The sequence below is a fragment of the Rissa tridactyla genome, chromosome 4, assembly GCF_028500815.1.
Source record: "Rissa tridactyla isolate bRisTri1 chromosome 4, bRisTri1.patW.cur.20221130, whole genome shotgun sequence".
In the NCBI taxonomy this organism is placed as follows: Eukaryota; Metazoa; Chordata; class Aves; order Charadriiformes; family Laridae; genus Rissa; species Rissa tridactyla.
Window position 1 is genome coordinate 25,984,225 of NC_071469.1, and position 12,714 is coordinate 25,996,938.

Here is a 12,714-nt window from a genome sequence, read left to right on the forward strand (position 1 = left end):
ATGTAGAAACCTACTGGCAGAGAATAAAAACGTTGTAAGAAAAGAAAAAAAAGGCTTAGTAAATTAAACTAAACCATTAACCTCCCTTTCCAGGTTCCCCAAAAGAGAGGCTGGAGCTACTGCTCTGACTTGTGCCGGGCGGCCGCCGGCCGCATCACCTCACGGCCGGGCGGCACGGCCACTCCCTCAGCGGTTCGGCGCGGGGGGTTATGGGCGGTGGCAGGCTGGCCCGTGCCCCGCACCGTCCGCGGGCCACCAGCACCGCCATGGCCGCCGCAAGGCGCCCTGGGCCTTGTAGGAAGGGGCACGCCAGCCAATCGGCGCCGCAATTTCGAGAGGGCGCCCTCGCGCGGCCGCTACGCCCTCTGAGGCACGTGCTTCCCGTCCTGTGATGTCATTGGCCAAGAGGAGGGCGTGCCCGACGGAGCCGTGCGTGCGCGGCGGCCAGCGGTCGGTAGCTGGCCGGCGGCGCGGCCGGCGGATTGGTCGGCGCCGGGGGGGGGTGGGCGGGGCGAGGAAGCCGGACCCGGAGCCCCCTCAGCGGCGGCGGGCGGCGGCGGCGGCCCCTCAGGCTCCCGGCGGGATGGGGCGGTGGGCGCGCCTCGGGCTGGTGCTGAGCCTCACGCTGGTGCTGTGTCTGACGGCGCTCTGGGCCGGAACTCTAGCCGCGGCCGGTTAGTACCGGGGCTCCGTGTCCCGCTGGGCCTGAGCCCGGCGGCGGCCTTGCCCCCCGCCGTGGCCTGCTGCGGGGGAACGGGAGGGTCCTGCTGCGTCCTTGGGGACGGGATGCTGCGTGCTCCGCTGGGGCTTTGGGGTGCGCGGGGGCACCGCCGTCCTCGCCAGGGCGCTGAGGCGGTGGAGGGGAAGGGAGCTGGGCTGCTGTCAGCTGCGTGGCCGGGGGTGGCGGGCCCATCGCTCACCCTGTGCTGCTGGCTTTGCCTCACCGGGAGCGGTTCGGTAGGCCTGACAGGGGTGAACGCGTTGCTTAGTCTGGCTTCGGCCTTTAAACAGTTCGGTAGGAGCCTACCTTGTAATGCTTCCTCTGCTCAAAACCGAAATGAGACTTTTTTTTTCCTTCCTACTACGTGTTTTCCTGCTGAGGAGCTGATAGTGCTGACGTTAGCGTTATCAGAACAGTTTTCATATGCAAATATATCGAGAACATTTCTGGGGCCTGCGTTATGTCGCTGTGATATATTTTTTTCCTGCTTCTTTTTTTGTTATGCAGTTTGGGCTTTGTGTGCTTCTCATATGTTGTCATCTACTTCCTTTCCTTTCTCCCACACCCTTTGCACCATGGGCGGGTGGGGGAAATGTGCAATACTTTTATTCATATAGTGTTTCTAAAGCTAGAAAGTACTCCTTTAGTAGACAGCCTTATCCAGTGCTACTGAGGATGTGCTTTTAGGCTGTCAATGGTATTTCAGGGAAGTAATGTTTTCTCTAGAGGTAAGTTCTGTGGTTTGGGTTCATTTTCATGTATGCAGTAAGAAGTTGAAATTTAAAGTTCTGTTACTGGAGTTCAGATCGGATGTCAAGCACAGTTATAGGAATTTTGTAGGTAATGTTATATGCCAGCAGGGCACTTCCCAAGGTGTAGAAAGGATATGTACAAGTTCTGTGCAGCCAGAGAAAGGTACCTAGGCTCTGAATAATGTGTTCTCACTATGAGTGTATATAAAGAAAAAAGCTAAGGTGAGATGAGACTGTTCATGTCAGATGAACCATCTGTTGTGTACGTGGAAGTTAGGTGACAAAGTTAGGGGCTGTTCAAGTGTGCATCTATAGCTGTGCTAGCGTGCAACTCTTCTGTCTTGACTGCTTTTCCACTATCACAAAGTTGTGTTTGTGAATATGAAGATCCAATAGCTTAATTCAGCCTTTAAAAAGCATATATTTAGAGTCAATTGAACTAATACAATTAGTAGGCCCAAGAAAGCACATGGTACAGTACATGAAGGATTAAGAGCTGTTGCCAAACGTAAATCGCTACTATGAGGTAAAACTGTTCATTAATATCCAGAATTAATTAGGAGAGGGTGTTCAGAGTCCAGCTTTTGGCAGCAGATTAGAACAGGAAGACCTCTCTTCCTCCAATTTTTGTCAAGAATCATTCTGAAAGAAAATAAGACATCATCACTTCATTGAGGTTTTGATTTCCTACAGTAAGAGTAACACTTTCTCTAGTAGAGTCTGTCATAAGCCTAGAGACTGTGTGTTAAATGCGTCCGTGAATACCTGTTCATTCCTAATGTCTGGTCTGGAAACAGTCATCTGGAATGTGAGTACATTGAACGGAGGGGTTTTAAGAAGGATGAGTAAAAATGGTTTGAGTGTTACATTTCCTGAGTTCAGAAGATGTTCTTAATGAGGATTTTTTTTTTAGTAGTGAGTCTTTTAACAATAGCTTTAAACCCTAACTCTATAGTCATAAACTTTGCTTAAATCAATTTATTGAAAACTTGAGCTGAATGCATGAAAACTCAGGCCTAAAGAAATGGGCACTATTTTTTCTAAAGATACAATATTAATACAGATTATGAAGAAGTTGAACACTGGGGGCTGGGGAAAGAATATTAAGGAGTCCATGGGGAATTGGCAAAATCAGCTAACAGAATTGGAAACTCTGTGTTCCAGCCAAAGCTGGCTATCTCATGCGTGTTAACAGCAGTCATGGCCTTCTGCTTCTTCTGTTACCATTCATTAAGAATGTTGAAAAAAAAATCTTTTTTTCCAATTGCCAATATTATTTCATTCCTGTGGTGTTTTCCCTGTGTTTGCAGACTAAGAGGTAGAAATTCTGTCATTCTGCCTGAAGAGAGGAGCTGATGCTTCCTTCCTCTGACTGTCCTGCATCTTCCATAGCTGACTTCGGTGATAGGCAGAGGTTTTCATACTGTCTCGTTAAGTGGTAGGACAAATGAGCACAGTCATATACTTGTAGGAAACTTCTGTATCTGTTCTCTCAAAAGCCAATAATGGCTTTCCCCGCCCCTTCTGATTTTACTTACCTAACTAAAAAACATTCCCTAAACTTGTTGCCTGATAGGGAATCTCAGTTCCTATAGAGGGACTGCTGGAGACTAAGTTTTGTAAATAGTTAGCCAGCAATTGCAAGGAGACTGGAAAAAAGATTTGTATTCAGGGTGAGGGTTGACCTATATCTTAAACTTTTAGTTGCACTAAAATGAATACAGTGCACAGATTGTAGCTGGGAACAATTTACTTGCTGCAAGGGATACTTCAAAACTAGTCTCACTGAATAGATGCATTTACGGATTTTGCTTAACTCACTGCAGATTTTAGAGGTTCACGTAACAGGAATAGAAACAGCATAGAAACATTTACGCTATTGAGTCTGTTTCTGTGCTGAATTTAACAGTTGAAAAATTGATGAGGTAATTTTCTTAAGATTTCTTTTTTGTCCTGCAAGAATAGGATAAACAGGGTTTGCACTCTTTCAAAGTCTAACTAGTCAATTGCATGAAAAGAGTATTGAAAGAAATAACTAAAAATACCACAGAATGTCTCTGATGGGTGCTCTAAAGCAGTTGTCAAACCTTTTTTGTTCATGCACCCCTCTCGGTAAAAACATTTTTGAGCATGCATCTTCGATGTTTAACTTAAAAACAAACAAAAAAAAAATGTACTACTGTACTAGCATATTACGTACATCATAAAACATACACAAAAACAGAAATGAAAAAAGAATATGATAAAAATGAAATAAACACTGTATTAAGAAAAGTTTTATTTATTAGTGGTACAAAAAGTATTTTCTTCCTGCATGCCTGGTGGGTTGGCTAGCACACCCCCTGGGGTGCACACACCCCACTTTGGAGATCCCTGCTCTAGAGCATGCAAACTCTTACTTGTTGCTTTGTTGTGATGGTGTTTGAAGCTTGAAGAGCTTGGCAAAAAATGGAAGGAAACTGACTCCAGTGATCAGTTAGGGCATTCCTCAGAGCTTTGGGAGATTGCCAACTGCTTGCACTTACTGAATTTTTGGCTATTTCCTGAAGATGAGTGACCATTCTAATGTTGAAACTGATAGTATTTCTTGTCTGGTAGTAGCAGTCCTTTAGCCTTACAGGCTGTCAGTTGATTTGTTCTTCTAATACAGCAAAACTCTGGAACTGTTGGGCTCCCTCCAGCTAATGACATTCTTCTTGCTGAATCACATGGCATAGCCCTTCTTGTTTCTGCCCCGCTCTCCATAGTGCTCTCTTGAAAAAAGTAATTCTTACAAAATGGTAGGATCTTTATCCAGCATATGGTAGGAACTTTTTATCTGGCATAGGCTGCCAGATGACTTTTGCTATATTTAAATAGGCTGATTGAACACTGGTATTTCTAATTGAGGAAAATGAATACATTTTAAAGATGATTTTAATTATATATGAACTGGTGGATGGTTGAAACAAGTGTTTAGCTGTATGAAGTGCTCTAGAGTCCTAGCTGGGCATGAGAGTACCCAGCAGTGTCTACAGCTCAGCACTGTTTGACAGTGAAGCATTCTGTACAACGTCGTCAGCTGCCCGTTTCAGCCACAGGTATTTTTGCCTACTTCTTCCTTTTAATATATCATTGCATCTCCCTAATTTGTTTAATAGAAGGTAGGGTTAATTTCCAGTTGACCTTTTCAGAAGGGGTTTATAGAAGTAGGCAGCCTTGGTAACAGATCCAAATTAAAAAAAAAAAAAAAAATTAGTTACTTTTTTAAATTTAACTGTGGAAAACAAACGAAACTATCAGGTTTAATCTCTGAAGCAGGTGCACAAACATAACATCTGTGACTTTGCCAAGTAGTTGAGCCTTGAATAATAAGCAGTTCTTAGGTCAAACTGTGACCTTCCATAGATCTTTCATTAACACTTTCAGAATAATTTTCTTAACTGTTTCTTAGAAGTAGGCACACTTCCATGAGTAGCGGGTACATATTAGTCAGCAGTTCTGTGAAATAACAAGGCTTTAAGTTATCCCTCCTCTAGTCACGTTATTGATCATCACTGCAACCTCATCTGCCTAACTTAGAAGAAGTCTCAGAGCTAAGAACAGTTAAACTAATATTTTGTTGTTGCTTTAGTGCTATTTTGGAACCACTGTTTTGAAAACAATTATTCAAGTACAGCTTCTTAATAACAAATCTGGTTCCTTCAGAGAGAATTTAAATGATGCAACAGAAACGAAATAGGTTTATTTACTTTTAAAGAAGAGCAGCGAACATTTAATGAGCTCTGCCACACGTTGCTCAGATGTCTCTTGCCTTTCAGTTTAGTAAACCTTTTGCTTTGCATATGAAGTTACAATAAAATTATCCTTTGATATGTGTGCATAGATAGTATGCCCTATTTATATTTGACCTTGTGTGGTCTTTTGTTGTAAAGTCAACCTTCCGCAAGTTGAAGTCAGTTAGTAAAGCCTTTACCAAAAAGCTAGAATGGTCTAGTGCTTTCAGCCATATAGGCTGATTTTGAACAGACAGAAAAAAACACTCTAGCTGGTATAGCTGTTAAAAATAACATGATGTTTGTTACTGCAGTAACAGGTACAGTATAAGTGCTTTGTATATATTCATAACAGCACACCAGCTACTGGGCAGGTTAACCCTGTCTTATATTTCCCCCATTCCAGAAGCATGTCTGAATCTCTTGGCAAGCTCTGGAGTTTGAAGTTGTAGGGGTGGCATTTGGTTTTAGATTAAAATTATTTAGGATAGTACAATGTAATTTGTGGGAAAGGTAGCTTCAAATTTGTTTCATAGTTTCAAAGTAGAAAGGACCAGCAAGTATCCTAAGTTCACACCTACTTTTTACTGTGTTTAATAAACAACTGTTACATGGTGATCTGAAATGTTGAAGTTCAGTGGTAGAACTTCTTATGACTTATCACAACCAGCCTTATCTGTTAGATTCCTCAAGCTGATAAGCACTGGGGTCTCTGATGAAAATGCAGCTAATTTGTTTTTTCTTATGCCTTTTTTGGTATTTTCGAAATTACGCTGTCTTGGCTGCTACTTGCAGGTTCTGTTTCATCTAGACTGTTCTTTTCTTTCTCCACTAGTTTTTCCTAAAGGGCTCATTTTTGACCCTGTAGGGTACAGCTGCTTACCCACACTGACTGTTATAGATCATTTTTAATCCTGTGTCTGCTGGCAGTCAAACTTTTTGAGCTTTCCATCCTCTTCAGTACGCTCAACAGACTGTTATCTATTTGTCTCAGTTGCACTGTCAAACTTCTTGTCACCTTATTTTTGCAGCTTCACTTATATGTTTTAGCATTTTTTCTTGATTTTCATTATGCTGTTATGGCTTAAAGTTGATCCTTATCTTTTTACTTACTTGTTCTAATCAAAGGTTATACTTCAAATAACAATGTGGAAATAACTTTCTGGAATCTGGCTTCCAAGATTAGCTCTTTCATTGCAAATAGCCACAGTTGCTCTGTTACAATAATAGTCTTCAAAACATGAACTGATAAAAGTGTCATGTTTGTAGTTTATCACTTCAGAGATGATTTATCTCTGGTAAGACGCTTCACTTGCATGAGGATGGAAAGTACGCAAGTTTTGTTTGCTGTCAAATGCTTATAGAAAGTCAGAAAAGTTCTATGAACTTTTTGAGAGTTTTGTTGGCATTTAGTATTTGTGCAGGTAGTCTTTAACAGCTAACCATAACATGCTGAGTGGTGTATCTTATGTACAGGGCACTAACTTCTATCAGTTTAGGTGGTACTTGTAGTCATAGTGCTGATCTCCAGCCTGACTATGCCTTACCGCTGCTATAGGGCATTACACACCCCAGAGTCTCGGAAGGGAGGAATTTCTAAATATAGTAGGAGTTAGTGGCAGCTTTTCTTAGTCATCTGGTTGTGTTTTGAGCTTTTATTTTAAGTGAGTTGTGTGCCAGAGAGAGGGAGGCCTATAGCATCTTCTTTCAAATGTGTGGGGAGTTTCTTTACTGAAATGAGGTGGAATCAGATACTGGGAACAGTCACGTTTCAGCTGTGATAATTTCAGAGGCTTTCAGTTGATCGTGCAAACCCAGTTGTTTGAAGCACAGTGCCCATTTAATTTGCAGGAACAAAGAAAATAAGAGACACAATTCTGCAAAACAATGGCAAAACTATAATTAAAAAAAAAGCTTTTCTGGTTATCTTCTCCCTCCTTTTCACCTCTATTCCTATAGGTTTCTGCCTAATAACCTTTCTTTGCCATTTTTTCTCTTTCCGATCTTTCTAATCAAATATCGTATCATAGCCCATTCAGGTAAGAAAGGTGACAGTTAAACAAAGCTTGCAGGTTTTGAAGAGTACCTTAAAACCAAAATAAGTTCTGAAGAGAGACCTCTATATAAAGGTCTGAATATACTGGTCAGGCAAAATTAATTGGCATTCTATGAAGAACAATGTTTAAGCGGGGTGGTAGTAATGTAACTTTCTGGTTGCTACTGAAGCTGTTTATACTAAAGCTGATTTGGTGACTAAAAACCTTAGCTTCCGTAGGTCCTTTTCGCTTGATGTATAACTTTTTTAAAGTAGTTTAGTTGGACTGGAACAATTCAGACTGTGTAGTAATCTAGAGGATTGGTTTTGGTTTAAAAAAAAAAAAAAATCCACACTTTTTTTCCAGTATTGGTCACAGAGTTGTGTTGGCATAGTTTAAGGAAGAAGTGGATCATCTGTGAAACAGTTGATTCTTCCTGACAGCACTAACAGGGTCTTTCTGAAATGCATTAGTCAACTTAGTACACTAGAATATTTCAGAACCATGGTACAATATTATAGTTTAACTTATTTTTATTTTTGAGACAATTACTCATGGAAGAGCTTTTCACTGACTTATAACATCTCTTCTAGATGAAGAGGGAAATCAAGACGAATCACTGGAGTCAAAGGTGAGCAAATAAGTTTCTAGTCATTCTGTTTTTCTTGTAGAGTGAGACCAAAGGTCTGAAATTCAGGACTGTCATTTGATTCCTGTTTTAAACTGTTCTGTGGCTCTTACTGTCTCATTAATTCCTTCTGTGCATGAGAAGAATTAATGTTGTGTTATATCTTTGAAAAAGATTTTTTTTTTCCAAAGAACTGAAAGGGGTAAAGTCAATGAGAGCTGGTAGAGGTAGCTCAACTTACTGTTGATACTACTGTTTACACTTAATATGTTAATTAATCATACCTTTAAAAAGTAATGTTGTTTTTGCCAGCTGCTGCTCTTCAGTTTCTAATCTTCTAAATTATGTGGCTACTTTCATTCAGACTTTATCAGCAGAGGACCAAGTAAAGGACCATTCCACAGGAACTCGAGTGGTAGCAGGTCAGATCTTCCTTGAATCAGGGAAATCAGACTCTCAATCGGAAGATGAAGAGAACTTTCACAGTCAAGAGGAGGAAAAAGAGAATTCACTGGAAGAGTTAAACTCTCTAGAAGTGTCAAATCTATTAAATAAGGATTTGGAAGAAGCAGAAATACAGAGTCCAGGTAACTGCTCACAGACTTTTGAACAAGTGGCAAGAAAGATGCATCTGAGTAACTTTGGCACATGGATGAACACAAATAGTAATTCTGAACATATGAAATAACTAGTGTCTTAACCTGTCTGGAATGAAATGGTAACTGCTGCCTTTTCCTTTAGAAAGTAATTCCAGAAAGTTTTCAAATATATTGTGAACGAAATTTGAGTGTTATTTTTAGATTCTCATTTGAAAGAGTTTTCTGTAGTTATTCTTGTTTCCATCTTCTTGGAAAGCTTTAACTATCAAATGGAGAAAGCCCTAATTTCTTCAAATAGGACTCAAGTACACATAATATGCTGTGTGTATGTATACCAGCCATAGAAGGAGAAATTGCATCAGTGTTTCAGCCTGCTGGCTGTTTGCCTGGGGAGTCAGTTGACAGAGAAGGAACAAATTGTGACGGAAAGCAGACTTGCTAGGACAGCATTGGGAGCCTTAGGGCAGCATCGAAATTGCATGTAAACTTCAGTAAGTTTTTAAATATAGGTAAAACCTTTATGTGCTTATGCCTAAATTCCCAGGAAATATTAGTATTTCTTTTTTACTACTAATAAAAATATAAATGTAATATGTTTTTTTGACTTGCAGTTAGTAGTGGATGATAGTTAGATGGCACAGTTGGGTACCCTAGCCTGTGCAGCAAAGACTTTTCACTTGTCCATAAAAAGTAAATCTTCAACTTTACTGAAAAAATATAACTACGGGGTAATATTAGTATTTGTCTGTCTTCTGAACTCCAATTCAAATGTCAAAAGAAAGCAGGAGTTATGAAATGAGCTCTGTTATATGCTTTCAGTGTTTTCTAATAAGCCTTCCTTATTAATGCAGAACTAGTACACAGTTTGTAAAAACTCAATAATAGGATTAAGTATTGCTGTTGATAGGTGTGGTGTTATACAGGAGAAAGGTATATAAAAGCCACTAAATAGCTTGTTGACACAAAACAGTGAGCTAAGCACCATATTTAGTTAGTGCAGTCTGTTTCAAAAGTAAACTTTAAGATACTTTTAATCTCACATTAGAAAGGTGTAACCAGATGGCTTGCTCCCTGGCAACTAAGATTTTTAACTACACCTGCCAAGGTACTGCAAGTGACTTTCAAAACCGATAAATTTAAGTCTTGTGCAGTTTTCGGAACCTGTTATGAAGTAAGAGATGTGGATGGAAGGATTACTGGATTAATCTAAAAAGCAATTCTGAAGGAAAGGTACTTGTATTCTGCCAGTTAAAAAAGGACAGCTTTACTGACAAATTTTTTAACTGAGCAGGACAGGAATCTACTTCAGGTACAGATGTTACATCTCTTGAATGAGCTACTGGTGACAGGACTGCATTAAGGGAGATTAAAGCTTTTCTAAGTACAGTTTGGCTCCTGCGCATGGTCATGAGATTGCATGGAAAAAATAATATTCTTCAAGTTTCTATGTGTATTTTTCAGGATATTGAGCAGAAAAAAAAAATTCATCTTCATTAATTTAGAATTAATAACACTAAGGCTTTTAAGCTTCTAAGAAAGTTGTCCTGCTCTCTTCTGATTAGTGAGGAGATCTTGTGTGTAAAGAAAATGGTATTTTTTAAGTTATCTTTTGTGTTGTATGTTTTTGTAACAATCAAGTTACATACTGGAAGTTTTTGCTGAATACTGCCCACAAGTTTATACAGAGATTCCTGCAGCGTTTGTTTTCCTATATGGAGGAATCTTACAGTAATGTAACCAATACTTATAAGTTATCTGTATTTGGGTTTCCTGCAGTATAGACTATGAGATGAGATAGAAGTAAAAAAGGACAAAATATAATGATAAAAGACCATATACATTACCTGTTTTACTATGTCTGAATAAATTGCTGCTTGCACGCTCAGTTTGACAAAAAGTATTTTATCCTCTGAGTAAATAATTTGCCTCAGATTGTATTTATCACTCTGAAGTACATGATAAAGTAACTGTGGTGAGCATTTTATCCTGTGATCGCATTGCTGTGTTGCTTTAGGGGTTAGTATCTGGGGGGGGCGGGGAACAGCATTATGGTTGAATTTGGAATGCAAAAAGGCAAGGGGGAGGACTGGGGCAGAGTAATTTCATAACTTTAGTGTACAGCTAAGTCTCCTGCAGAGCACTATGTAAGTGGTTCATGTCCAGTTGCTTTCAGTACAGGGGACAAGGTGCTAAACAGCACAAGTAAGACTTCAGGTTCTCAAATAGTGTTAATATCCTGGACCTGGAGTTTGTTCAAATGACAGTGATAAGTGGTCCCATCCATTGTAGTTATATGTACCTTTAGCCTGAGTTTGTGCATTACTCTGTGGTTAACAGATGTCTAAAATTATTCCAGGCTAACTGCATCTGGACACGTTATTTTTGAATGCAATTTCTGAAAATAACACTTTTCCTTGTGTGTTATGGGATAATTAACTTGGAGTGGTGTGGTGGAACGTCTGCCAAGGAATCAAATTATGAAGAGCAATTTGAACAGGCTAACTAATCCTGGAGACTTCCTTATGCTTCAAAAAATCAATATGAAATTTTTAAATTAGTATGGTCTCTAGGCCTTACAATTATAGACCCTAGAAAAAAAGAACTAGCTTTCTCTATAACCACGAGAATTACAAAATTAACTTGAAAAAACACCATGTAATTGACATTCTCAATTGCCTGACTCTGCATGTATCTTCAAATGAAGCTGAACCCAACTGCTGGATTTAGCTTAGTGAAAGAGAAGAACTTCTATAAAAGGCTAATTGAAATAATTTCTTTTTCAAAAAACAAAGATAATTCTTAGTCTTTGTAGAAGATTGATTTTATTTAAAAATATTGCAATATTGGAATTAGTAACCTTTGAAGTTCTAGTACATGAGAAATGATAAATCATGCTGTTCAAAGTAACTTTGAATGCAACTTAAATATATTGGTGAAGTGAAATAAAGTTTTCAGTATAAGTATGTGCAACAGTAGAAAATGACTGGACTTGTAGTGATTTCATTTCAGTCTTTTCTTACAGTTGCATATTTTAAGCGTACTCCCTGCTGATATTCAAGTACTTTCAGTATTGCATTTGATGATGTGGGTGGTTCTGTCATGAATATATCTCTAGCCCTGGGGCTGAAATGCTTATATGCGCTGGAATGCACTTCAAGGGTAATCTTTTGCATGAAGAAAGGAATGCAGAGAAGAGAAAGTGAAAGGAAGGGCTGTTTATTTTGGTAGGCAAAAATGTAACAGATTTACCTTCCCCAATCTAAAGAAAAATATTTTCTTTGATTAGAACTAAAGAATATAAGAAACCACATACCTTCTGTTTCATTTTCTACTTAAAAATAATACTTTTTCAAGTGACATTTGGAAAAATAATTGCTTTTTCAGGCTTTTATAAATTACAAATTTTACTGAAAACTTGATTAAATGCAGTACATAGAAATTAAAACCAACATAGGAGTGTTTTCCTATATGTAGTAGATGACTTTATTTTGTGGAATAAAGGAAGGCCTTCTAATTCCTGGGTATGTATTTTCAGTATTGACAGCTATTGGAGGCACTGCAGATGGCGAACCTTGCCACTTCCCCTTTTTATTTATGGAGAAGGAGTATGCAGAGTGCACTGCAGATGGGAGGGAAGATGGCAGGCTTTGGTGTGCCACAACTTACGATTACAAGAAAGATCAAAAGTGGGGCTTCTGTGAAAGTAAGTAACCTGATGTCTTGCTCTTGTCTGAGGCATGCTTTCTTAAGCTAGCGTTTTCAGTCCTCTTAATGCCTTTTATTTTAGCACCTAGAAGTCCCTGTCTTATGTTAATGGCCACTTTATACTGTGATATACAAGTAATTAGAAAGGTGAAGTTCTTGTGATGGAAAATATTATAATGGAAATGCCACTTTCTGAAGCTATTTGGGAAATCTTGCAGTGGAGGCATCTATGAAACTCTTAGTTTCTGAGGCTGTAGGAATATAGGGGTTTGACAGTGTCTTCTGTTACACTCGCAGATTTGTTGCAGAGAGGCAACCTTTCTCTAGGAAGCATCCTTCCTTGCACAGGTTGCTTTGGAGCAAGGAAGAGAATATTTTAACAGCAAATTCATACATGAGAGACATCACACTAGAAGAAACTGTCTACCAAGATATCCAGCAGCTCCTTTAGACAGGTTTTTGTAATCGCTTGGGTTGTTTCTTGGTCTTTGCAAACAATGCAGCTCTTAACATACTCT

At 39.4% G+C, this 12,714-nt stretch overlaps 1 protein-coding gene across 3 annotated transcripts in view; it reads left to right on the forward strand.

The window, feature by feature from the left end:
- The first annotated feature begins 516 nt into the window (after positions 1–516).
- SEL1L (SEL1L adaptor subunit of ERAD E3 ubiquitin ligase) overlaps positions 517–12,714 on the forward strand; it is a 35,778-nt gene continuing 23,580 nt past the window's right edge. For all 3 annotated transcript variants that reach the window (XM_054199972.1, XM_054199973.1, XM_054199974.1), the window contains exons 1-4: positions 517–674; positions 7,858–7,895; positions 8,257–8,479; positions 12,027–12,194. In XM_054199972.1, the coding sequence (XP_054055947.1) occupies positions 584–674; positions 7,858–7,895; positions 8,257–8,479; positions 12,027–12,194 (520 nt within the window). In that variant the 5' untranslated portion in view covers positions 517–583. The remainder of the gene's footprint in view (positions 675–7,857; positions 7,896–8,256; positions 8,480–12,026; positions 12,195–12,714) is intronic.